This window comes from Equus asinus, chromosome 3 (assembly GCF_041296235.1).
Source record: "Equus asinus isolate D_3611 breed Donkey chromosome 3, EquAss-T2T_v2, whole genome shotgun sequence".
In the NCBI taxonomy this organism is placed as follows: domain Eukaryota; kingdom Metazoa; phylum Chordata; class Mammalia; order Perissodactyla; family Equidae; genus Equus; species Equus asinus.
In genome coordinates, this window is record NC_091792.1 from 91,195,835 (window position 1) to 91,222,041 (window position 26,207).

At 37.0% G+C, this 26,207-nt stretch overlaps 1 protein-coding gene and 1 non-coding gene across 11 annotated transcripts in view; one reads left to right on the plus strand and one right to left on the minus strand.

Annotated features, from left to right (window-relative positions):
• Window positions 1–26,207, plus strand: part of FAM13A (family with sequence similarity 13 member A) — a 313,429-nt gene that overhangs the window by 63,395 nt on the left and 223,827 nt on the right. For all 10 annotated transcript variants that reach the window (XM_070505399.1, XM_070505400.1, XM_070505393.1 and 7 more), the window contains one exon: window positions 13,738–13,915. In XM_070505399.1, the coding sequence (XP_070361500.1) occupies window positions 13,738–13,915 (178 nt within the window). The remainder of the gene's footprint in view (window positions 1–13,737; window positions 13,916–26,207) is intronic.
• LOC123284889 (small nucleolar RNA SNORA57) lies at window positions 21,987–22,134 on the minus strand. Its single transcript, XR_006526329.1, has one exon. It is a non-coding gene; the product is annotated as a small nucleolar RNA SNORA57 (small nucleolar RNA).

A 26,207-nucleotide genomic window follows, 5' to 3' on the forward strand; every position in this document is an offset into this window, starting at 1 on the left:
TTGTGTTTTACTGTTGACTGTCTCTGAGAACTTATTCATTTTAGTGGTAATAATAATAATTGGTGCTATTAAGTGACTTCTCACTGTTTAGTTTAATACCCAGCAGATATTTTATTTATATAATCTCTTTTGATCCCAGCACCAGCTCTAATGAGGTATAGACAGGATAGTCTTCAAATTGAAGAAAGACATTATAGCATGTGGCTTAGAGCATAGGCTCTGGGTCCATTCTACCTAGTTACAGATCTCAGTTGGCCATTTGCTGGCTGCATTGGCATGGGCAAGTTACTTAACCTTTCCGTACCTTAGTGTATTAGCTGTCTATTGCACCATAACAACTAGTCCAAAATTTAGTGGCTTAAAATTACAATCAACATTTGTTTTCTCTCACAGTTTCTGTGGATTAGGAATTCAGGTATGGATTAGCTGGGCAGAACTGGTTTAGGGTTTGTCATGAAGTTGTTGTCAAGAGTTGACAAGGGCTGCAATTATCTGAAGGCTTGACTGGGGCTAGACGATCTGCTTCCAAGGTGGTTTCACCCACATAGCTGGCAGTTTAGTGCTGGCTTTTGGTCAGAGGCCTCAGGTCCTTTCTATATGGGCCTCTCCAGATGGCTGCTTGAGTGTTCTCCTAGCATATAGCTGGCTTCCCCTAGATGGAGCGCTTCGAAAGAGAGAAAAACTATCCTTTTAATTACCTAGGCCTGGAAGTCAAATGTCATCATTTGTACCACATTATGTTCATTAGGAGCAAGTCAATAATCTGGCCTGTATTCAAGGGGAGGGGAATTAGGCACCATCTCTTGAAGAGAGAAATGTCAGACTTTCTGGACATTTTAGAACCACCACACTTAGTTTCCCTGTTTAATGGATATCATGCTAGTGTTTGCTTCCTGAGCTGATTGTGGATACTAAGTTTATCCGTGTATAAAGCACTTAGAAGAATGCTAGTCATATAATAAATAGTTAAGCCAGTGCTTCTCAACTGTAGCAGCCTGGAAGAATTGCTTGGGAAGATTTGGCAGATCCCGGAGATAGAGTACCATCCCACACCAATTAAATTTTCATCTCCAGAGATGGGACACGGGCATCCATATTTTTAATGCAATCTTCCTTCCCCATGCTTATGTCCCAGTTCATCCTCAGCCCTCCCTCCTGCCCCTTGTTTTCTTGGTTATAAGAAGACAAACCATTTAGTGTGATTCCCTTGACTTTTCCACTTTCAGGCTTAAAACCAGTATTTTTACCCTTCCTGTGTCCTAACTTCCCTGTCTCTAAAACAGAAAAAAATAACCAGAGTTAGGGATGAATAAGTGCACTTACCTGCCTGATGGTTAAGAAGGAGGAAGGAAAAGAAAAAAAAATGGGTTTCAATTTAAAGATGAAGATTTCAAAATTCTTTCCCAAATTGATTGAAACTGCCCGAACTTATTTTTTTTTTTTGTGGAAGATCAGCCCTGAGCTAACATCTGCTGCCAATCCTCCTCTTTTTGCTGAGGAAGACTGGCACTGAGCTAACATCCATGCCCATCTTCCTCTACTTTATATGTGGGACGCCTACCACAGCATGGCTTGCCAAGCGGTGCCATGTCCACACCTGGGATCCAAACTGGAGAACCCCAGGCTGCCAAAGCAGAACGTGTGAACTTAACTGCTGTGCTACCGGGCCGGCCCCAAACTTTGGATTGTTGGTTGAGTTGATAAATCACACAAGATGGGCCAAGCCTTCCATAAATTCATTTGGGAATATTTTTGGATAGGCCAATTTGGATAGGCCAAATTAAAAAAATAAAAGACTTTTATTTTTTTATATTTTAAAAATTTTAGTGAAAGCTTAAGCCTGCACATATATGTTGCATGTTATGTATAGTTCAGGACTCTTTTTTTTTTTTTGCATGAAATCAGTGATTGAAAAGTTGCTTTTCATTTACAGTCATGCATCGCTTAACAACCGGCATACGTTCTGAGAGATGCATTGTTAGGCGATTTGATCGTTGTGTGGACGTGATAGAGTAAACTTACACAAACCTAGGGTATAGCCTGCTACACACCTAGGCTATATGGTACTAATCTTACAGGATCACTGTCTGTCATTGACTGAAACATCTTTATGTGGCACATGACTGTATTAAATCAAGGTGAAGGCATTAGGTTTGATATTTTATTGCTCAAGTAGAAAGTTAGGATAAGGTCCTGCCAACAGGGAGCTTACAGTTTTATTAGGTAGACAGAGAGCCAGGATACTCAGAATAAACTGGGGTTGAGAAGGAGGGATCATTTCTAAGTCAGATGATCAGAAATGTTTTAGCCGAAAGGGTGGTAGTTCTTGAGCCGGGCTTTGGAGGACTGGTAGAATTCCCACAGGTGGCGTGCACTCAGGGAGAGAAGACTACCTGAACAAAGGTGTTTGGAAAACACAGGGACGTGATTGCAACCATGAGCATAGTGTGTCATGTTGGGGGTTGGTTAATGCAATGGGTTTGGTGATCTTTCAGTACACTTAGTAATCAAATACTGAAATGGCATGTTCCTAAGTAATTTTGTTACCCTCAATGCAATTTATCATCTTCATTACCTTGAACATATTTTCCTTTATTTAAAGAAATGTTTTTATCAAACTAATATGTGCATATGGTTTTATTAAAAAAAAAGAAATGGAAAGATTTATAAAGAAAACCTGTACACACCCTTTGGCAGCCGTCAATTCTTTCCCAGAGGAAATCAGTTTTCACTTGTTGAGCTGTTCTTTTGCTATTTGCTTCCATTTGATAATATACTTTTAATGTTGTATTTTGATTTCTCACTTTTCAGACATTATCTCATTGCTTCCAGTTATGAAATATGTGAAATTAGCTGTTGCATTGTCACTTACTCCAAGTGATTTCTTCCAATATTGTTATATCACAATTTTAGCTGAATTCATAATTAATGTTTGACTTGTAATGACTCTGTAAGGGTGTGTGTATGTTGTGTGAGATGTATTTGCTTGATGTTAAAATTCGTCTATGTTTCACTCACATAATTTTTTATCTGCAGTTTTTCTCAAACTACTCCAACAAATCCACTGCTAACTATATATATTTTTTAATTATCAGGTAATATTTCTGGGGAGATTCCTCTTTGAGCCTTTTTCTTCTCCTGCCTGAACTGGTCGTAGAGGTCATCCTGGGCTTTCCTCACCAGCCTTCCTAGACCTGCTCTTTCCTGGAGTTCTTTTCATGCATTGTGTTGGGCCCTCAGTAAATCCCTTCCATCTGGAAAATACTTTCTTTGGTCTTGGAAGTTTTCCTATGTAATCTTCCTTATATTGTTCCTTTAAATGTCTTATCACTGTCTTTTACTTCTGTTTTCTATGCAATTTAATCAACTTCATTTTCCAACCTTGTTTATTTTTTAAATTTCAGCTTTTATGTTTTTAGTATCCAAAATATTCATACTCTTTCTTTTTCAAAGCACTCTATTCTCATTTTATACATTCTAGTCTTGCTTTTCTGAAAATACTAACAAGGCTTTCTGGGTTTTTTTGGTTTCGTTTTCTTGTTCCCGTATTATTTCTGTTTGTGGGATTTTTTTCTGTATTTCTTTACTCAAACATATGGCGATTCTTGGCTCTTGTGATTTAAGAATAGCATTTTGTGTATGGGACCAGTGGGCTTGTCTGCTGGTGTTCTTCTCTTTGGGAGGATTAGATAGTGGGGATAGTAGATAGAGGAAAACCTAGCTGTTTCATCTGGGGAATCACAAACGTCAGCATGTGGACATATTTTTCTCTTCAGCCTTTGAGTTCCTCAAAAGCAGGAATGGGAGGGAGGTGGGAAGCGTGCTAATGGGCCCACTATTTCTTAACAGATTTCCACTGATCCTCACATTTTCAACTGTTCCTCACTCTACCCCTTAGCTGTCTCGGGTCCAGGAATCCATCGATGTTATCTGGAGACCGAGGCTCAGCACTCCTGCCTGACAGGGATGCTGAGCGGGGGTCCCTGGAGGCTGACAGGCTTCAGTCTGTCTTTCAGTCACTTGCTTTTACCTCCACGTGTCTGAAATTTCATCTACCTGTTGTTTCTGCTATTCTTTTTTTGCCCTTGGGTGTTTTCCTTTTTAAATATTATTTTACTGTCATTTCAGAGGAGTATTGGGAAGTGATCAATCCTTCTCTTTAAATGGACATTCCCTCTTGCCTTTTCCCCTGGAAATTTGATTTTAAATGGAACAGAATTATATAATAGCAGCTGTGCAAAAAAGTGTGAGAATTAAGTGCCTGTGAATTTTAGCTTATGGGCATTTGAGAATTTAGACAGCAACTGTTTTTCTTAAGAAAACCAGCCAAACAATAGAGCCATTTTAATCAGTGCAATGCCTGATTGTAAAGAAATCTGATTTAATAAGCTGAATTGCACTTGAGCCATGAGTTCTGTTTTTCTTCCTTACGTGAGGAATTCACTCGGTAAGTCTGAGTTAAGCCTGTCTTTTATCCGTCCTCTGTATCATAATGCCACTTGCGTTGTTTGAGTTTAGTTGAGTGGTTTTGCCTTGCGAATTTTAAAGTACCATGCAGATGTTAGCTAGTTATCCTACTAGTTAAGTCGTCACTCCTTGGATAGTAGGCGCTCCATAGGAAGCATGTGACACATTTCCTTCCCTAGATTAATTCCTTCTTACTGAGAAGTTCCTTTTCCTTTGAAATCATTCAACTCTCACAAATGTCTGTTTCTGTGAAAAAGAGGATCATTATATTAAACTCCAAAATTAAGGCCTTTCCATTTTCAGTCTGTGCCTTTTAGATTTGCAGTAGGCAATGCCGAATATATAAACTATTCCTTTTTCTAGGTGAAGACCTAAACACGGTGCAGAATTAAAGGGTTTCCATCTGCAGTCTGTTTAAGGGGCCAGTCAATCAGTTATGTGAAAAGTTCACTGGAATTAATTGGAAACGTGGTTCCAGGAAACCCAGGTTTCCACATATGACTCCATATATTTTGATGACGTTCCACTTTGTGGTGCTTCCATCCAGATCCATGTGACAGAAAAAACCTTGTTTGTGTTTATAATCCTCCATGACTCTAAGAATGTAGATCCCAATAACTAGAGGATCTCTTGTTCGCTGCATACATCTATAAGTCTTTATTTTCCTTATAATGGCTTTTGATACTGTGGAGAGTATTAAGTACTGTGTGAGATTATGCAAACTTGGAAAGAGAGGCCGTGACTGTGTGAAGCTATTCTGCGTTAATAACAGCTGGTCTCAAGTGTGTGTGTATGTCAGTTTTGTTGAAATCTTTCGTGTACTGTTGTTCGTTTAGCTGTTCTCTTTATCTTTGACAGCTTATACCTTTTAAAAATTCTCCTATTGTCATTTTAGTGAGGTGTTAGGAGGAAAAGTAGATAAACTCGCCTTTAACTGAAAGTTCTCCTCTGACTTTCTTTTTCCCCCACACTTGATTGTAAAGTCAACAGAATTTCCTTATAACAGCTTTATTGAGATACAATTTACACACCGTAAAATCGACCTTTTAAAATGTACAGTTCAGTGGTTTTCAGTGTATTCAGAGTGCGACTATCACCACTATCTGGTTTTAGAACATTTTTATCTCTCCGAAAAGAAACTCCAAGCCCATTAACAGATACTCCCCATTCCTTCCTCCCTCTCGCTGCTCCGCTCCTCCCAGCCCTAGGCAAAAGGTAATCTACACTCTGTCTGTAGAGATTTGCCTGTTATGGACAGGACTCACTTCTTTCACTTAGCATAAGTTTCAAGGTTCACTCAAGTTGAAACATGTATCAGTACTTCATTCCTCTTTATGGCTGGTTAATATTCTGTTGTATGACTAGACCACATTTTATTTACCCATTCCTCCATTGATGGACATCTGGGTTGTTTTTACCTTTTGGCTATTATGAATAATGCTGTTATGAACACTTATGTACAAGTTTTTGTGTGGACATATGTTTTCATTTCTCTTGAATATCTACATAAGAGTGGAATGGCTAGGTCAAATAGTGACTTTATGTCAAACATTTTAAGGAACAGTTTTCCAAAGTAGTTGCGCTATTTTACATTCCCATCAGCAGTGAGTGAAAGTTTTAATTTCTCCACATCCTCACCAGCACCTGTATTGTTTGTGTTTCTTATTTTAGACATCCTCTTGGTACAGGCAATAGAATTTTGTAATATCAGAGAGATTATGGGATTGAAGAGGAAAAAGAGAGAGGTGAGCCAGCCGCTCCAAGGCCAAGAAGATAATATCTGTTGGAGATTTTTGGAATGAATTGTTGTGAACCGAGTGAAATCCTCAGTAAATTCTGCATTTTTCACTAATGATTTTGTGTGAGGAGCATCTTATTTGAAGTGAACTGGAAGAGGAAAAGGGAGAACAACCCACAAATGAGTTACAAAAAAAAAGTATACAGCTTCTATTAGTAGAAAATCAACTCACATAAAATAAATATTGAAAATTTGTTTAAAGAATAGCAGTTTGAAGGGACACCAAGTGATTAGCCTGCTAAGCACCTGCAGCTCTGCCCTAACTCTGTTTAGCTGTGTTCTGAACACCCACCTTACTGAACCCATGGATGTAATCAACCTTTACACTGAATCCATAAACAATTTGAAGACTTAAGGGAGAAGGAGGAAATATCTAAAACAGGCTTAAAAACTCTGGGCTTGATGGTTTGACTCATAGGACACCACGTCAGTCCATTTACAGCTGAGCAGTAGTGTCAGCTGGATCGGTAGTATCTTGAGGGGTTTGGGGGCTGGGATAGCGATAATACGATTTCCACTGAAACTACATGCTGACTATACCTTGCCCACTTAATATAGCACTAGATTTATGGAAAAAGCCAAGTTTTATTAGCTGGGACTATTGCCAATATTGTTCAAGATTAGCATGTTATATTGTGGGAGGCTCCTCGTCCTGTGTGCTATGGTTGTGGTCCCCATTCTCCTGTGTACAGACATTCCCACACAAACAGGTTCTTCAGCTGTTAAATACTTGTCTAACATCTAGCCCAGATGTGAGCTCCCAGCTTTGAAATTTAGATAAAATGTTTTATGTGTTTCTTATATTTTTATCTATGCCACCTGCCCCCAGTGACAAGCATTTAGCACTCAGTAAATACCCACAGAATAGATTTGCTGACCTGCTATTCAGGCGTCATCAGGAGTGGCTTTTCGCAATGGGACTGGAATGGAAAGAATCATCTAGTTCTCTGTTCTTCCTGCAGGCTTTGCCTTTGCCTTGACATGCAGGTCCCTCCTGGGAGCGGGAGTAGCAGTGCAGATGTTGGCTAATTTGGCAATAAACACACCTCTGCATCTTGCAGAATCTAATCAGAATGATAAGATTTGTAGTTTCATTTATTTATTAGTCACTTTATCATCCTGCCCTTTGAGAAATTTGTGTGAGGCCTTTGAGAAGTTTGTCACGGGCAAAGTTCTCAAAGGGGGAGGTGTGAAAATAGAACCCCTCCTTTTACAGAGAAAAACACCAGTCCTGTTAATCATGGCTGTAATTATGTGTCTCCATGAGCTTCTCATCACTCTAACGAAAAGGGATTCCACTCCTGGGGAATGAAGTGTAGCGATAAAACCCAGTCTAATCCAGCGTTGCTGGCATTCTATGATTATTTTTTCCCATGCTTTGCAAATGCATATTTAGAGAGAAATAAACTTCGTGTTGTGTTCTCATGTATTTTATAAAACATTTTGTGCCCAGACATTCTTGTAGGCTTTTATTAAAATGTTCCCCACCTTCAGCCCAGGACCTAAGAAGCTATAATTTATCGTAAGTAGATTAAGATTCCCACTCCCCACTACTTACCAATTTTGTTTATTTGTTGATTCAGGAAACATTTCTTAAATATTTACAGGTATGAGACAGTGTGCTAGGTGCTCTGTAATAATGATAACAACAGCTAACTCTGTTAGAGTATGCTGATCAAATTATGTGCTTGCTCTGAGTTCACTGCCTGGATTTGAACTGCAGCTCGCCTACCTGGTAGCTGTGTGAATGTAGACAAGTTAATCTCTCTGTTTCAGCCCAGTCATCTTTAACGGGGAGGTATTAGATTCCGATTGTAGCTGTAACAGATTACCACAAATTTAGTGGCTTAAAACAACACAAATGTATTATCTCACTTTTCTGTGAGAAGTGTGTGGGCTCATCTGGTTTCTCTGCTTGCCATCTCACAAGGCCAAAATCAGGGCATCAGTCAGCCTGGGTTCTTATCTGTCAGCTTTGGAGGAGAAGCTGCTTCCAGGTGCGTTCAGGTCGTTGACAGTTTTCTGTTCCATGTGCTTGTGAGGCTGAGGTCTGTGTTTTCCATGCTGGCTTCATAGCTTCTAGTGGCTGTCCGCATTTGCAGCCTTGTGACCTCTCTACATCTCTAGAATCAGCAACAGTTCATGGTTCTATCTAATAGATTAGCAAGTTTTCATAAATCCTTCTGTAAGGCTTAATGAGGAAATAAAAAGCTACTTCAATAAATCTGGCGCCGTGAAGCTAAATATTTTGGTTCTTTTAGTGGCTGACCTTCTCCTGGCTCTGAGATGTATCATGGTAGAGATTAGCATTTTGCTAATTGTTTTATTTTTTTCTCCTTGAGGCTAAGATTGTAAGTGCAGTATAACTTCGTAGCCCTTGAAAAGTCGAAGCACGTGACAAGCTGGAGGATAAATGTCCAGATTAGAGTTAGGTGCCATCTGTGATACAGGGCCAGCTTTCCTGATTATGATCATAATCTTTTTTTAATGAGAGCAAATACTTGTCACAGGGTTCAATGTTTGCTGCTTAATGTGGAACAAAAGTTTTTATGGTCCAGTTTCCTTTAAGTGCTGAGTCGTTTTACCTGTAGGTGTATGTTTGAGAAATGGGTCAAATTTAGCCAACAATGGATGAAATATTTCAAGAAAACTTGAATAATTTAAAGTGTCACTTTTCACTAATGGAGAAATTTAGTTCTTGTCTAGGAAAAGATTGATGATAAGGAGAATGATGATTATTTCAATTATTAACCATTATTCCATCTTCAGGGCTTTCTTAAACCTTTTTTGGACTCGTGAATTATAACATATTATTCTAATTTTTTTTTTTTAGTTTTTTTTTAAAAGATTTTATTTTTTTCCTTTTTCTCCCCAAAGCCCCCCAGTACATAGTTGTGTATTCTTCGTTGTGGGTCCTTCTAGTTGTGGCATGTGGGACGCTGCCTCAGCGTGGTTTGATGAGCAGTGCCATGTCCGCGCCCAGGATTCGAACCAACGAAACACTGGGCCGCCTGCAGCAGAGCGAGCCAACTTAACCACTCGGCCACGGGGCCAGCCCCATATTATTCTAATTTTTATTCCAACTTAAATCTAGAAATAACGAAGTTTAAAACAGGCTAAATATTTTAATACGTCTGCACAGGTGCATTTCTCTTCTATTTCTGAGGCCCCTCTGTGGAATTTCATAACTAAAGATCCTTACCCTCTGACAACCAACCGATCCTTTTCTTGTCATTTAAATACTCTCTGTATCTGACTCCTGCATAACAGGCAGACCCAGCTAATTCTGTAAGTGGACTAAATTATTCCATGTTAAAGATATATTTGAGAGATAGATGTCTCTTTATTCGTATACTATTTTGTCTTACTATCTGTGTGTCTTAAAAGTGTCTTAAGTGTGTATCAATCTATTGAAATTATTTCCTGATTACCTTTATATGCAAGGCACTGAGGGGATTTAAAAGATGTTTAAAACTCAACCTCCAACTCTGAAAGAGCTTACGCTTGCCACTTTGTCGATTTTTTACTTTAGTTGCCTACAAACATGAAATCCATTCTCATGAGTCCTTCCCGACAATCGTATTTATGATCACAGTCACCACCCCTCCCCTGGCTGGTCCCCCAGTGCCCCCAGCCATTCCTGTGTTTATTGCTGAATGTCTCAACCACTAGGATATAAGCTCCATGGAGGCAAGGATGTCTGTCTGTTTACTGATGTATCCCAAATGCTTAGAATTGCACCTGGCGTAGAGTAGTCACTCAAATATTTGTTGAATGATTGGATGGGTATTCTATACATGTATTTTTCATATACAAAGCAAACAACTTTCAGATTAAAAACAAAACATATTCAAACTATATCCAGAATCCACCATGTCTTACTATGGCATCACTATCAACCTGTCCAGACCAACAGGCCTTTCTCTTTTGGGACTGTCACAATAATCCCCTAACCAGAGGCTCCCTGCTTGTGCCTCCTACAGTCTAGATTCAGCACAGCAGCCAGAGAGGTCCTTTTAAGTCTCCCTACAGCTCAAAACCCTCACAAAAATAAAAGACCATGGCTTATAACAAGACTACAGTGATCTGCCTGCTCCCTCCCCACACTGTCTCCTGATTTCACTTCCTGCCGCTCTCCCACCTGCCACTACTTGGCCACACCCTCTGCCCCCCTGCCCCCCTGCCAGGCCCAGGCTCCCTCAGGGCCTTAGCACTTGCTGTTTCCATTGTTTAGAATGCACTTCCCTTTTTCCTTCACTTTCTGCTCAGTTGTCACTATATCAGAAAGGCCATCCCTGAGCTTAATAAGGCACACACATTACCTACCTTGTTCAGAGGCCTTCCCTGACGTCCCCCATGCCTGATCACTCTGCTTTATTCTCCCTTATCCTCCTTTATATTTCTTCATAGCACTTACATTACCACTTCACATAAATATTGTTGATTTATTTGGTTGTCTTTCCTGATTAGAACGTAAGTTTAATAAAAGCATGAAGTTTGTTCATTGCTGTGTCCGTGGTGTTAGTGCATGTCAGACACACAGGAAGCACGTGATAAATATCACACATGGTGTGCAATAAGTATACATTATGAATAAATGTGCACAAAAATAGAAGCAGAGCTAAATCTTAAGTGAGACCTTGAGGGAGCCATTGTAATTACCAATAGAAATGCAAGAACATGAATGAATAAGGCGTTATTTATTATATGTAGGTATCTGTGACTCTAAATATAATGCAAGCAATAATAAAGTAATTATTATGAACTTTGTTTCTCGTTAAGCATCAAAAGTCCTCTTGTTAGGCACATTCACACCCACACAGAGGCCATTGTGCTATGCTGGACGTTCTTCTACAATCCCACGTTTAAAGGTCTTGAGCAATTATTGTTCCCATATGTAGAAAATTTTGCCTGTGGGATTGCTGCAGGCTGGTAATAATGGTCATGTTTACCACATATTTCTGGTAACACAGTGAAAATTGCAGACTCTCAGGATTATGATAGCACATAATTAATCAGTATGAAAAAAGACGAGAAGAAACGGCATGCTAATAAAGTCAGGTCTTTACTGCGCTGTCAATGTATTTGAACAGAGGTTCAGGAAGTAAATTTGGAACATTTAAGGTTCGAATGTGTGCTGCAGTGGAGGACGCTCACATACTGGCCACACAGTGAATCCGTCTTCCATCAGAGAAACGGAAGTGCTCTGGGTAGAAGGAGACAGAAATAAAGTATTTGTCCCTCAATTACTTTTGCTTTTGGAGAACACGTTTAGTGATTCTTCCCTTCATTCCATAAAGAATGTTATTTTGTTAAGCTTGAGATTCTCTGAATATGCCTATCTCCCTTCCCATTATTTGTCAGTTTTGTTTCCTGGGAAAATTATTCATCGTATTTCAAAAACCAGAAGTAAATGATGAAAGTGCTGCTTTTTCGAAGGTGTTATTGTCATAAATTCATAGCTATTTTGAATATTTGTTTTATTCCATCTGGTGTCTACACACAGTGCCTGCCTTAGGGTTTGAGGTTTCATTTCGGAGCCAGACAGCCAGAGGCCCATCGTCAAGGCTGTTGGAATGCTATTGCCTGTACCCTGCAATGCTGGGGATTAAATCACAGCTCTAGACGGATATCACACACTGTGAAAACATCCAGACTCGCTTTGGATTAGTCACTCTAAAAAGGAAAACGGCAAAATAGGATTACATTTTCTCTTAGTTAGTATTTATCTATCTTTATAATATAAAGGTATGAGAAATGGTTAGTCTTCAATTAGTTTTTAATCACTCCAAACTTAATTATTGCTATTTCTTGCATATTCCTGCTAGTCAAGATCACAGTGCAGTGGGCAGTGCCAACATAAGCAACATACCACATGGATTATCGAAGTATTTGAATATGATTTTTCTTTTTTAAAAGTAATTTAATATGAAAAACTTCTAATATCAAGAAATCTGTTTTGCCCTAAACATCATGTAGTTTATTGGATCACATTGTTTGTGAACAGTAAGAAATAATTATCGGAATCCTAAGTCAGATATTCTCCAACACAATTCTAACATTGAAATTTGCACATTTTTGGCATTGCTATTTTTGACAGCATCACTTATTTTAACATTCATAAAGGTGAAATGGGCTCCTGTTACAGGGTATTCCATTAAAACCTCAGTGCGCTCATAAAACCAAATTGGTGAAGGTAAAGTAAAAGAAGTTATTTAATTTATTCATTTAACAAATACTCGCATAGCACTCAGTATGTGTCAACCACTCTGGTTTAAGTACTTTACAACTGTCAGCTCATTTAATTCTCACAATCCAGTGAGACAGTTAATATTACCATTGATAAACAAGGAAACAGAGTTTCGTAGAGAGTCAAAGGTCACACAGGTAGTAAGTGGCAGAACCAGGATCCTGACACAGGAAGTGACTCTGAGCCTCATGTTTATCGTGTGCTCTGCAGCCACTCACTGGCGCTTTGTGTGACTTTGTGTTTTCTGTTTTTACTTCCTGTAATGGCATTGTGTTACCCATGCGTTTTGCAATGCTGACTAATCCTCTTCCTTTACAGCTGGTTTGCCTCACTTTTCTGTTTCTTATTTGCTTGACTGGCTAAAGCGGCGGACTTATAACTATGTAAATTAGAGAATCCAATGCGTATTAATTATGACTAGATTTAGTTTTCATTCTCTTACATGTCTGTCTAAAGGATGGATTGTGATTATTTCCCTAAAGTATTTGTTATAAAAGATTTGTGTTTCCTCTGATAGGAAGTAGTATGCAAAATTACTTAAGATTACTTTAATTTAAAGTAAAGTAATTACTTTAAATTACTTAAGCAACTTTACTCGATTTAAATATTGACAAAAATGAATCTTTGAGAGTTGAGGGAAACTTGGCACATTGTGGGATATTTTTGGCTATATACAGGGTTATTTGGCTTTTGCCTGAGAGGCACATATCAAATTCTAAGCTCTGTGACATGTGATAGATTAAAAAGCTACGTAGAAATTGTGTCCTTCAGCTTTCTCTGTGTATAGATTCCTGACCACTAAGTTTAGTGTCACTCATGGTGACCCAGGAAGGTCTCTTGTATCAGATTTTATTCAACCAAGAGATTCTTGTTTTTAACAAACTTAAAGACAAAAATCAAATGGAAGATTCCACCATGGATAAAAAACCCAAACATTATCTTAATTTGGGGCAAGAAAACACAAAATTGAACCCATTGTATGCACTGAATAAAGCTCATGGTTTTCAGGATGTCTTGAATAAGTGAGTAATTCTTGAACATTAAAAAAAAAAGTCCAGTGCCTAAGGATCATAGAAAAGGCAAAAATGCCCCCTTTTTGATGGTCTATCTCAGTCTCTAGGAATTTTTTTCTGAATAAAATGGCACAATTTATTAGACCTGTGTGCTTTTGTTGTTACTGTGCAATATGCCTGAGAACATTTTGTGTTCTTTGTCTTTTCAGATGACAGACATGATGCTCAGGAGAGTCGCTTAAGAGACTTAATAAGACAGCTGCCAGACACCCACTACTGCCTCCTCAAGTTCCTGTGCCAGTTCTTGACAGAAGTAGCCAAGCACCACGTGCAGAATCGCATGAACGTTCACAATCTCGCCACCGTGTTTGGGCCAAATTGCTTTCAGTAAGTTAGTGGCGTTTTGCTGTTAATATCATCACGTACCCTTTTCCTTGACTAATGCCTGAAATTACTGGGATATAGAAGCACATTTCAGACTGAACAGTCAGTCAGCTGATTTTGGAGGAGTTCCATCTTGCTCTCAGGCATTTTAGCCTTGTTTTTTTGGTCCCAATTTTATTTTATTTTATTTTTAATTTTTATTTTTTCGGATGTACATCATATTTCAAATCCTGTGTACATTACATCATGTTCACCACTCGAACAGTAATTATAGTGCATCCCCTCACGTGTGAGCCTAATCACCCCTTTTGCCTTCCCCCCTTCCCAAATGGTAACCACCAGGCCAATCTCCAATGCTATGTGTTTTTTTTTTTTTTTGTCGTTTTTATCTTCTACTTATGAGTGAGATCATATGGTATTTGACTTTCTCCCTCTGATTTATTTCACTCAGCCTAATACCCTCAAGGTCCATCCATGTTGTCACAAATGGCCGGATTTTGTCATTTCTTATGGCTGAGTAGTAGTCCATCGTGTATAAATACCACATCTTCTTTATCCATTCATCCCTTGATGGGCACCTAGGTTGCTTCCATGTCTTGGCTATTGTGTATAATGCCGCAATGAACAGAGGGGTGCAAGTATCTTTATGCCTTTGTATTTTCAAGTTCTTTGGATAAATACCCAGCAGTGGAATAGCTGGATCATATGGTAGATCTATCCTTAATTTTTTTAATAGTGATAAAGTTCAAATCAATGCTAATAGGTAGAAAATGACAATCAAGATAACTCAGTGACAGAAAAATGTAACCTTAGCTACATTTACTTATTTTCTAGGAACTAATTAGACTAGAAATAAACTAGTCTCCTTGATAGGTACTATGTAACTAGCCGCAAGAACTTTTATAAAGCTTTGCATTTGATTTTCTGTGTTATTCCTTAAAACTCTTTATTGTTGATACGTGAAACATGTTCTTACGATCCAGGGACTTTGCTTTTAACTCTCTTATTAATCCTCTCTGATATCAAACATGTTCCTCCTAATTATAAGGAAAGAGAAGGAGAGAATGTTCACTCTTTAAAAGCTCTGAAGTTCTCAGCCAGCTGTTTTTTTGTAATAGTGTATTTGCTTCTCCACTCCATTAATCTGCGGACTTACTCAGCTGCCCAGAACTAGTAATATTATAGTCCTCAGAATGGCTGTCTGAATATAAACTCTAGCTTAACTTGTGGTGACTGTGGAGTTCCAGGACATTTGCAGCCCACTGTGGAGAGAAGTTCTACATTAAATAATATCTATCCCCATTATAACCTTAGAGATTTAAATTTTAAATAACGGCATTTCGTAGGCTATGTTAGGATCTCATGAACAAATATCTAAAACATGGGCTCCACTAGTCTCTTATCTTATTCAGGAGCTCTGTGGAAGTAAAAATTGAAACCCAAATTCTAGAAGAGGTGAAAATGAGTTTGTAAATAGAATGCTTATTTAATAACACTCAGATCCATACCTCATTGCTGACTTAATGGACTGGGCTTGATCTGGCATTTCTGGTAACCTGTTTCAATTAGTCAATCAAGGTATCAAATAAGTGATGAGTTTTTATTATAGGTTCTACTAATTAGTATAGTTTTTCAAGTTTTTTTTATTGTGGTGAAATATGCCTAACATAAAATTTATGATTTTAACCATTTTTAAGTATACAGTTCAGTGGCCTTAAATACACATTCACATAGTTGTGATCTACTAATTGATATATATTTCTATATATCAAATTATATATGGATTTAGAAGTCACTTATGGATATAGAAGTCACTATGTACTAGGTACTTTTCTCATTGAAATAGAGTTAACACAACAGATAGTATTTATTGAGCACTTACTAAGTACTGTACTCTCTCATTTATCTGACTGATTCTAAAGGGGCAGAGGTAGTTTATTTAGTCGTTGAAGTTCCCCTATCTAGGTCAAGAAAAGTAGATACTTCAACTCCACTGACCACAGTTAGTCCATAAATATTATAAAGATGGTCAGTGGAAAGCTGGCATTCAAGGATAGTTCTCTCACCATGAACCACTGGAAGACAAGCAAAGGCAATGCTTTCCTTAATAACTGGGGTGAATACATTGTATGGTCAATAGAAGAGGAAGATTTTTTCTAATATGGGGACATCCTCATGAAATGTCAATTTTTTATAGGATAAAAAATTTCAGATACAAAGTGATACTGGCTGTGAAATATGTAATCATAAAAATGGAAGGAAATATACCAATTATACATGCTTGTTTGCTGTTCTGGATGCTAGGCTTCTAGGTTACTCTTAATTACCAGGTTTTCAACAGGTACTTCTAGTCACAGGTTTATTAAATTTAGATGATTAGGTAATATTATCATTGTGAAATATTCAAACAATATAGAGGTATATAGACTAAAAATAAAGTATCCTCCATTAGTGCCCCCCATTCCAGCCTCTCCTCCCTAGAGACAAAATCAATAACCCGTGGGTATATATCCCTCTATCCTTCTTTCTGAACTCAGCCATAAATCTATTTTTACATATAAAGGGGAGCATGATGCATATAATGTAAAGCTTGATTGTTTTTATGCTAGCACTGGAACTTTTCATGTCAGAATATTTATATGCCTCATTCTTTTTAACTATTAAATAGTGTGAATTTGCCCTAACTTGTTTAACTTTCCCTCGATTGATGAGCACTGAGGTGGTTGTCGATTTTTTGATGCTAAAACAGAATTGCAGTGAACTTCCTCAGTGTGACTCTTTATCTACATCTGCAACTTTTTCTTTAGGACAGATGACCTGGAAGTGGGATTGCTTGGCTGAAGGGTTTACACATTGCAAAATTAACGTGTGGTACCCTTCATAAGGCTATAACTGTTTATGTTTCCACCATTAGTGTTTGAGTATACCCATTTCCCTGGAACTTTGCTATGCTGAGTGTTATAAAATATTTAAATTCTTGTTGATCAAATGGGAAAAAATGATATTCTAATTCTTTGTGAAGTTAAGTATATTTTTAGATTTTACTGATTGGGGAGCATTAGTATTTGTGTTTCTCTGTATCCTCTGTTCATATTTTGTGCTTTTTATTTTATTTTTTATTTTTGACTCTGACTGCTTTGTGGGAGTTCTTTAGGTCTTCTAAAAACTATTTTTTTTGTCTATTATAAAAGTTGCAAAACTTTTTTCCTATTCTGTTTGCCTTTTAGCTTTATGGTCCTTTATTATATTAAATTTTAAAAATTTAATTAATGTGTCATCTCTTCCCCTTTTTGTTTATGGGGATTTTTGTCTTGCTTAATAATATTTCTAAATAATTCTTGCTTAATATATTGTCTTGCTTAATGATAATATAAAGGTATTACAACACAATTTTTCTTTTGTCATATAGCTTTTTATGATTAGCTTTTTACTTTAGAATTTACACTTTTGTATATCACATATGGATTCAGTTTTTTTTCTTCAAATGGATAGCTAATTGTTATGAAACCATTCATTGAGTACTGTATCTCCTTGCTAATTTACAGTGTAACTCTGTCATGTAATAACTTCCCACACATACATGAGTGTCTGGTTTTTATATCGCTCCTTCCTCTCCTCCTCTATTTTTCTATTACAATTTTTTCTTTCAGAGAAATTTTGGAGTCTCCATGGTAAATGGTGTCTTACTGTGGTCTTGACTTGCATTTCCCTGATGATTAATGAGTTAAATATCTTTTCATGCGGTTTTGAGCCATCTGTATGTCTTTGGAGAAACGTCAGTTCAGATCGTCTGTCCATTTGGTAATTGGATTATTTGTCTTTACTATTGAGTTGTAAGAGTCTTTATATATTTTAGATCTAAGTCTCTTATCAAATACAGAATTTGCAGATATTTTCTCCCCTTCTATGAGCTGCCTTTCCATTTTCTTGATTGTGTCCATGTAAGCAGAAAAGTTTTTAATTTTGATTAAGGCCCATCTGTCTCTTCTTTTGTCGCTTGTGCTTTTGGCGTTGTGTCTAAGAAGGTTTTGCCTAACCCATGAAGATATTTTCTTTTAAGAGCTTTATAGTTTTAACTCTTACATTTAAGTCTATGGTGTTTATTTGGAGTTAATTTTTGTGTGATATAAGGAAGGAGTCCAGCTTCATTTCTTTGTGTGTGGATTTGCAGTTTTCCTAGTACCATTTTTGAAAACACTATTTTTCCCCCCATTGAAGTCAGTTGACTATAGTTGTTAGGGTTTATTTCTGGAATCTCAATTTTATTCCATCTATCTACATATTTATCCTTATGCCAGTACCACACTATTTTAATTCCTGTGACTTTTTAGGAAGTTTTGAAATCAGGAAGTGTCAGTCTTCCAACTTTGTTCTTCTTTTTCAAGATTGTTTTAACTCTTCTAGGTCCCTTGCATTTCCATATGAATTTTAGGATCAGCTTGTAAATTTCTGCAAAAAATCTAACTGGTATTCTGGGAGGAATTCTGTTGAATGTCTAGGTCATTTGGAGGAGTCTTGCCATTTTAACAGTACTAAATATTCTAATCTACAAGCATGGGATGCCTTTCTATTTACTCATATCTTCTTTAATTACTTTCAACAATGTCTTATAGTTTTCAGAGTACAAGTTTCACATTTCTTTTGTTAAATCTATTAATATATATTCTTTTGGATGCTATTCTAAATATAATTGTTTTCTTAATTTCATTTTTAGCTTGTTCATTGCTAGTGCTGGCATAGTTTTAATTTGCTTTTATTTTATTATGAATGAAGTTGAGTATCTTCACTTATGTTTAAGGACCATTTGTATTATCTTTCTCTTGATGTGTTTGTTATGTCTTTTGCCTGTTTTCCTGTCAAGTCCTCAAGAGTTTTTTTCCTTGTTGAATATTTATTCATTCTTAGTTTCTTTTTCTCCTTATAAACACATTTAAACGTCTAATTTTCCTCTCAGTATCATTTTGTCACATGACTTTCAATATTATTGTGTCACTTCTTGCCATGGGTTGGATTGTCCAAGATACGAGCCTCGAGACAGGTTTCAAGCATGAGTTTTATTGGGCAGTGCTGTTTGGCACCACACCTGTAGGGAATAGAGGGAGGTAGGATTAGGCTGAAGAAGCTGAACTGTCATATAGTTGTAACAAAGGCCTCACTCACTCCAGGGTTGCTTAGAAGCTGGGATGGCCTTTCACAGATATCCCAAATTGAGTCCAACGAGTTGGTCCGTTTACCCCATTTCCATCTGTTATTGGGGGTGAGCTGTGCCCAGAGAGGTGGTGTAATCGTAGGGGAGGAATTCACCTATGAGCCATTAGCAGGCAACACTCTCAACATCTGGGGTAATGAATACTTCCAGCATGAAAGGGGCATCTAAGTAGCACCCCACAGAGTCTACTACATTTCTATAATAAAGTTATAATAATGCTTTTATAATATACTATGGCACAGTAATAAATTTTTTTCTATGAAAAATTCAGCAAACTTTGGACCATAAGCTGTATATGTTATATATGATTTTTCTAAAGAAATTCGTAATATCCCAGTTTCTAAGGCAAGTAAAAAATCCTTCTAAAGAATGTTATCTTAGAGATTAGCAGGAATTACTTTCCCCAAGTTTTGACAGTTATTAAAATGGATACTGGATTTTCAGTGGTTTGGATAGCATGAATAAGAAAGTTAATCTAGCCCTTGTTCTGCCACCTGGTGGGTTTGATCATCTGCATTATTTATTTTTCTGTTACATTTTCTGGAAAATAGGACCTACAGAGTTTACTTTGAAGCTCAAGCAAGACCATGAGAGAAAGTCCTGGTACACAGTATGCAGTTGTTAGAGTAGTGTTGGAATGCATATGTATTTAACTGAACACATTGAAAATTGCACTAAGGGAAAGATGAGGTTTATAGATTCTGCCCATCATACCACTTAATGAACTGGGCTCCTTAGAAACATGAGACGGGAGACATGACTTTCTTCTTACCTCAATTGTCTTAGTTTTCAGTTTATTCTTACATATAGTACAAGCTCCTTACAGTATTGAGTTACTTTTTAATATTTAAAGAAAAAATTTTTCTTGTCCAATAAAACTTCTAAGTATAAACCAACTTCTTCAACTTAGTACTTCTACCAGACACAAATCTCGCAGACCTTTCATCTGCCACCAGGAATTGACCCCTCATCTACCTTGAGCATGCTGGATCCTTCTCCTTGGCTGCTGCCTTGCAGCTGGGTTGACCAGCCACCTGCCCAGAGTTCCTGGTTTCTTCCGTCACTTTTGGACCCTCTACTAGCATCTGACTTCCTTATGGACTGCAGAGGGGCTGAATAAGGCAAGCTGGAAGTCTCAAACAGTTAAGTCCCTCTGAGTGAACCTTGGCAATGGGAAACAGGAGTCAGGGGAAACTAGGTAGGTCCCTTCTTTCTCCCTCCCTTGGAATGCTCAATTCCATGGCTTCTCCTTGCAGCCCATCTGGTCAATTCCAGACTGCCAAACGAAGCATCTGTCAAGCAAGCTGTTATGTGTCTTTGGGGTTCTTTGTAAAATAGCTATGCACACTTTACCTTGTTTCACATCCTTACTTGCCTCCTTTCTTCACCCCATGCTGCCCTGTACCCCTGTTCCAAAAATAATACACCAACCTCCTTATCCTCGTCTCAGTCTCTGTTTTCTTAAGAATCTGTTCTAAGGCGCCATGCACCTAAGGATGCAGCAGGCTGTTCCAATACAAGAGGAAAACCTATTTTCTTGAGATAAGATGAGAGTTGTTGTACTTAAAGGATTTTAAAGGGTAATATTGGCCATGCATGATTTTTTTTTTTTTTACATGCTGACTTTGGAACCTAATTTCCTTGTAAACAGCAACTCCACTGTAATTGCTGTAGTTCTCCAGTATTATTATATGACTCCTTTGAATTTGAAGTTTCCTCTGACGGTAAAGTGTTCAAAGCTGAGAATAAGATTAGAAAAACCTAGTTATTTATGTTTATTTAGAGTTAATTAAAAAATTTATTTGTTAAATGACGTTGATGAAGAGACCAGACTCCCTAAGAACCTTTAGCTGAGATTTTTTTTCTTGGTTGGTTGTTAATATTCTTAACACTGCATTAAACCCATTGTGCAAACTTAGTGTCTATCGTTTAATAACACCAATAACGTCAAAATTTAATCTCCAATAATTAAAACAAATCTGCTAATTGCAACTGATGAGTAAGCCATTTTGATCAAATTTTGGTTTATTTCTTGTTTGCTTTGCCTTTTGTCCATAGATCTGTAAATTAATCCTATCCCTTGACACAAGTGTTTCAGTGCTAATCAATAAGGTAATTGGTAATATTATAGGTATTTCTGAAGCTTAAGGAGGTAAAGCAATTTTAGATTTTCAATAAGACTTCCACATATGCTTCTTTCCAAGATGTTACATCTTTGCTTAATGGCAGCATAAAAAAGGTTTTAAAGCTGCTATTGGGCTCCTTCCCATCTTGCAAAAAAATAGCATAGTAAGTTAATGGGACCAAATCACTAACCCATAACCTGTAGTTGCATATCTTTGTGTGCATGAGTGAGTAATTAGGTATTTGGACAACATCAGTAAATATTAGATGAGATCAGCTACATTTGTAGACACAAACAGGATGTGTAACCAGATAAGCCTATAATGTTGCCATCATCTTATCTGCTGACTGCTACTAAGCAGCTTTGTTTGGTTTGCAGCCCAAATGTTACTTTTGGAAAATTGATAATTTGGATTGAAAAGTGTAGATAGTTGAAATTTTTTAAAATTAAGCCCAGGCTCTAGTCTCACATAGTGATAAATTTGTATAGCCTGTTGGCATGTCTATTTATAAAATGCGAGTTGTTCATTTAATTTTTAGCACAATTGTATTTATTATTGCCATCCTCCATAAACACGTTTTTGGCATATGAAAGCATGGGTGATTGGAAAGTTTGAGCTTTCTCGGCTGAAACCTGTGACAGGCTGCATTGTCTGTACTTCTGTGTTATCAATCCCACTGTCACTTGTAACTGTGATAATTGACTTTCCAGTTGCCTGCCTTTTTTTTTTTTAATGGAGCCTATGACCTGAGGCTTGATGATAGAACTGGCAGGCTGGAAGCCGCCAGTACCGAAGACGTGATGCCAAGCGGGCCTGAGCCCTTTCCCTCTGCCTCCGCATCCTACGGGGACCAAGACTGCATGCTCGTCTCCACCATGAAAAGGAGGGTGCCTTTTCTAAAAATGAGTATAAGTTTACTTTCTATTACAAAAGTAACATATGTTCATTGTGCAAAAATAGAAGTTTCTTCAAACCACAAAAGCAAAAGTATAAAGATGAAAATGAAAATCGTCCAGACTTCTACCCAGATTCAGTCAGTGTTCACACTTTGGTTTATGTACTTCCATATTCTCTGCATGCTCACATATATATTTATATTTGTGTTCGATTAAAGATGGGCTAACAACATAGTACTGCTTTATAATCTTTATTTAAAAACTTAATGTCATCTATTATGGCATTTTTCCACACTTGTAAATGCAATTCTACATCATTATTTCTGATGACGGCATAGCATTCTGATCTTTTGATCAATATCCTTTGATTTAAGCCATCCCTATAAATGGTGTTTCACAATTTTTTTTCTTGGCAATAATAGTAATAGGTAATATTTATTGAGTGCTTACTAAGTTCCTGGCAATGTTCTAGGTACTTTTCGTTTATTTGCTTATTTTATCCTTAAAGCCCTATGAGGCAGGTCCTATTATTATCTCTAGTTTATACAAGAAGAAACTGAAGCACAGAAAGTTGAATTGCTCAAGGTCACATGGCTAGCAAGAGGTTAGCCTCAGGATTCTGAATCCAGACAGCCTGGCTCCTGAGCTCCAAGCTCTTAATCACCCCTATCTGACTGTTTCCCCTGTAAACAGCACTGCAGGGCCTATTCTTGAACATACATTTTTCACACTTCGCTAATTGTTTTCTTTGGATATACTTTTAGAAGTAGACTTGCCTTGTCAAAGAATATTCATATCATCAAATTTTATCTTCATCGAAAGGTTGTCCCAGTTCATGCTGTGGACAGCGATCTATGACTGTGTCCCCTTTCTCCACACCTTCTCCAATACTGATGTTATCATTCTTTTTCATATTTGCCAATATAATAAGTGAATGTTAGTTCTTGTAAATTTTTACTTATTAGTGTAGGTTTAACATATCTAAAAGAGTTTTTTTCCACATATAGTTTTTCTTTTGTTTTCTTTTTCAGTTTTTCTAAGCTAATGCTCTTTTTTTAAATTGATTTGTAAAAGTTCCTTTTGTAGTACAACTATTAATCTGTTATATGTTGGAAATATTTCTCACAGTTTATAATTTGAAATTGAACCTCATAATTCTTTTTGCCATAAAGAAGTTTAAAGATGTCATTAATCCTATATATCAATTTGTGTTGTTTCGGTTTGATATCATCCTTAAAAGGCCTTCTGCCTCAAGATTATGAGAGTATTTATTTATATTGTCTCAATATTTTTGCAGTTTAATATTTAAATTTTGAATATATGTGGACATTATTTTAGGAAAGGTATGATATAGGAGTCTAAAAGTTATTAAATGTTATATTTCGTCTTAGCATATATACAGTTTTTTTAGATACCGAATTCTAGTGAAATTTACTTTGGAATAAAGTATAATTTAAAGATTTAATTTTTCACCAAAATAATTAGCGTGCTAACCAAACAGCATCTAGAGAGTAATTCATACTTTGCCAAGTGATTCAAAATGTCACTTTTATCATTATATCAAATTCTTAATATATTCTGGCCTTCTCTGGGCTCTGTCCTACTACCCTGATCTATCTGCTTCTCTGGGGCTAGTAGAAGCTTGAAAAAATAAGTAAAACTGTAAAGTGCACGGTTAAAATCATCCACTAATCCTATTACTTAGAAATAATAACTTTAAATGTTTTATCTATTTCCTTCCAGCTTTTTTCCCATGTTTATATTCTTTTTAAAAATTTTTATCCATGTTATATTCTGTATACCTTTTTAATCCTGCTTTTTTACAAAACATTAAATTGTAAGTGTTTTCCATGTCGTTTAAATCCTTTAGTTTACATCATTTTTTATTTGCCGAGAGTCAGGACTTTTTATACAGAAGATGACAGACTTGTATATATTAAATTCTGTATGTATACAAAAAGCATATTCTTGAATTATCTATTTCTCATGGTGAATCCATAAGCATAGTTGGTAGTCATACTTTTATGGATTAAAAAACTGAAGTGTACAGAGGATCAGATTTTAGGATTACGGAGCTAAAATAGAATTGATAGCATTTATTTTGGTCTGTTCCAACTGAAACTCTGAAGTAGGCAAGAGAGTAATCATTTGCTTTTTAGAGAGAAAAAAGCCAGATTGATGCAGAAAGATTTCTACGTTATCATCCCTTAGATTTATTATCAGGTGGACAGAGATATAAGGTTGAACCATATAAAACTGCCATTTTTCTAGTTCAAAATGACCAAATATTGCAGTTTCATATAATTCAATAGTAGGCTCATCTGTTGTTCCTGTTATTATCAGCTAAGAATGAGAGTTTGAATCACGTAAGAAATGAAATACAGATATTGAAGAGGATACTACAGATTCTCCATTAGATGTCTGCTTGTTTTTTCCAGGAGTCCTGGTGGTTTATAATTTTATATGAGCCATGTATGCCGTTCCTCCCAATAGTCTATGTGAAGGGTAGAGTAAACTTTGTTACTCTGGCTAGTGGTAATAATGATGCTTTAAGCCTTGGTTTTTCAAACAAAAATCATCAGAAAGGATGCTTTTGACTTTGGTCTCCCTCAAGAGATGGCAGTAGATCAGCGACTGGTTGCTCAGCAAATTGATTGCTTGTTTGTAATACAGGAGATTAGCAAACAATAGTTTTGAAAAATATACAGTGTAATTGGCATTTTTTCTTATGTGAAATGTTGACTTTGTTATATTGCAATGAGCAGTGATTTTTTTTCCTAGTAATCCTTGGTCAGTGCGTTTTAGGTCAGTGCTGATGTGAGGAAGGATGAAGGAGCTGGTTTGCAGGTCTTTCTCCCCATCAGTGTGATGTAATGTTTTCAAAATGTGTGAACTGTCCTCTGGAATATACCTCTCTTGAGAATAGCAGGGCTTAGTGGTTGAACATTGCTGACTGGAGCCAGAGTCAAAGATTTCTTATCCTTTTAAAAATGATCCCTGGAGTTCTTCAATCTCTGAGAGTGCAGTGATTAAGCAATCACATCTCCTGGCAGTTAATGATCATCTGGAGAAATCTATGGTCCCATGTAAACTCATGGTCTTTTAAAGCCAGTCAGTTATTTATTAAAGAGAAATGCCCAGCCAGAAGACATCAACACTACTCAGCTAAATACTACTTTAAAGAATGAAATTGCATGTTTCCCTTCAAACATGCTTTCAGAGGACTTCTACATTCATGAGCTTGTTTATTCGTTATGTCAATCGTAGGAAGAGAGCAGGCCAGATGATGTTACTTTACGAAGGCTCATGTGAGGCTCCATGGGGTGCCTGGCGGGTGGGTTATCAAGTTACATAACTAGTATGTAGGACGACTAAGAATAGGATGTCTTTTGATTCCTGGTCTGCTGTGTTTTCCACTAGATCATATATTTTCTCAGGGTAATACTGTAGATGTTGTTATTTACTGCACCATACTTTATCTCACCAGCCATGGGTTATTTGTAGGGTTGACCTTCACTGTAGCACTTGCCTGGTTGTGGCCCACGTGTGTAGTCATTGTTTAAGTACAACTCTGAAAAATCGAAGACAGCATTTTGAATGAATACTCTTTCTCTTTGGGGTGGGGGTGAAGCAAATGCAGATTCTAATAATTCTGCTTTTCTAATTTTTCATGCCTCTAAAAGAAATTCAAGTGAAAGCAAAATCGATTTACTCATGGAGTGTGGTTGGTGTCTATAAGACTTCAAACTGAAAACTATTGCCATATGTCTCATTCAAACATAATCTTGAAAATAGCCATCAACCTTTTAACTCTGCGTAATCATCCAGTGATGACAAGCGGCAAATTTAGGCGTATATAAAAAAGTAAAAATATATATATTGACGCATTTTTCTTAGCTGTTAACAAAATCCAGTGGCAAATTTATATTCTCAACATTCTAGGTGGGAGTGTGTGTGTACACTTACATAATAATCTCCAGAATTATTATCTAACACCCCCGTCTCTGCCCTCTGCATATTTTGTGTTGTCTGTTATTTTCTCTCATGAGGTTACTATAGAGACT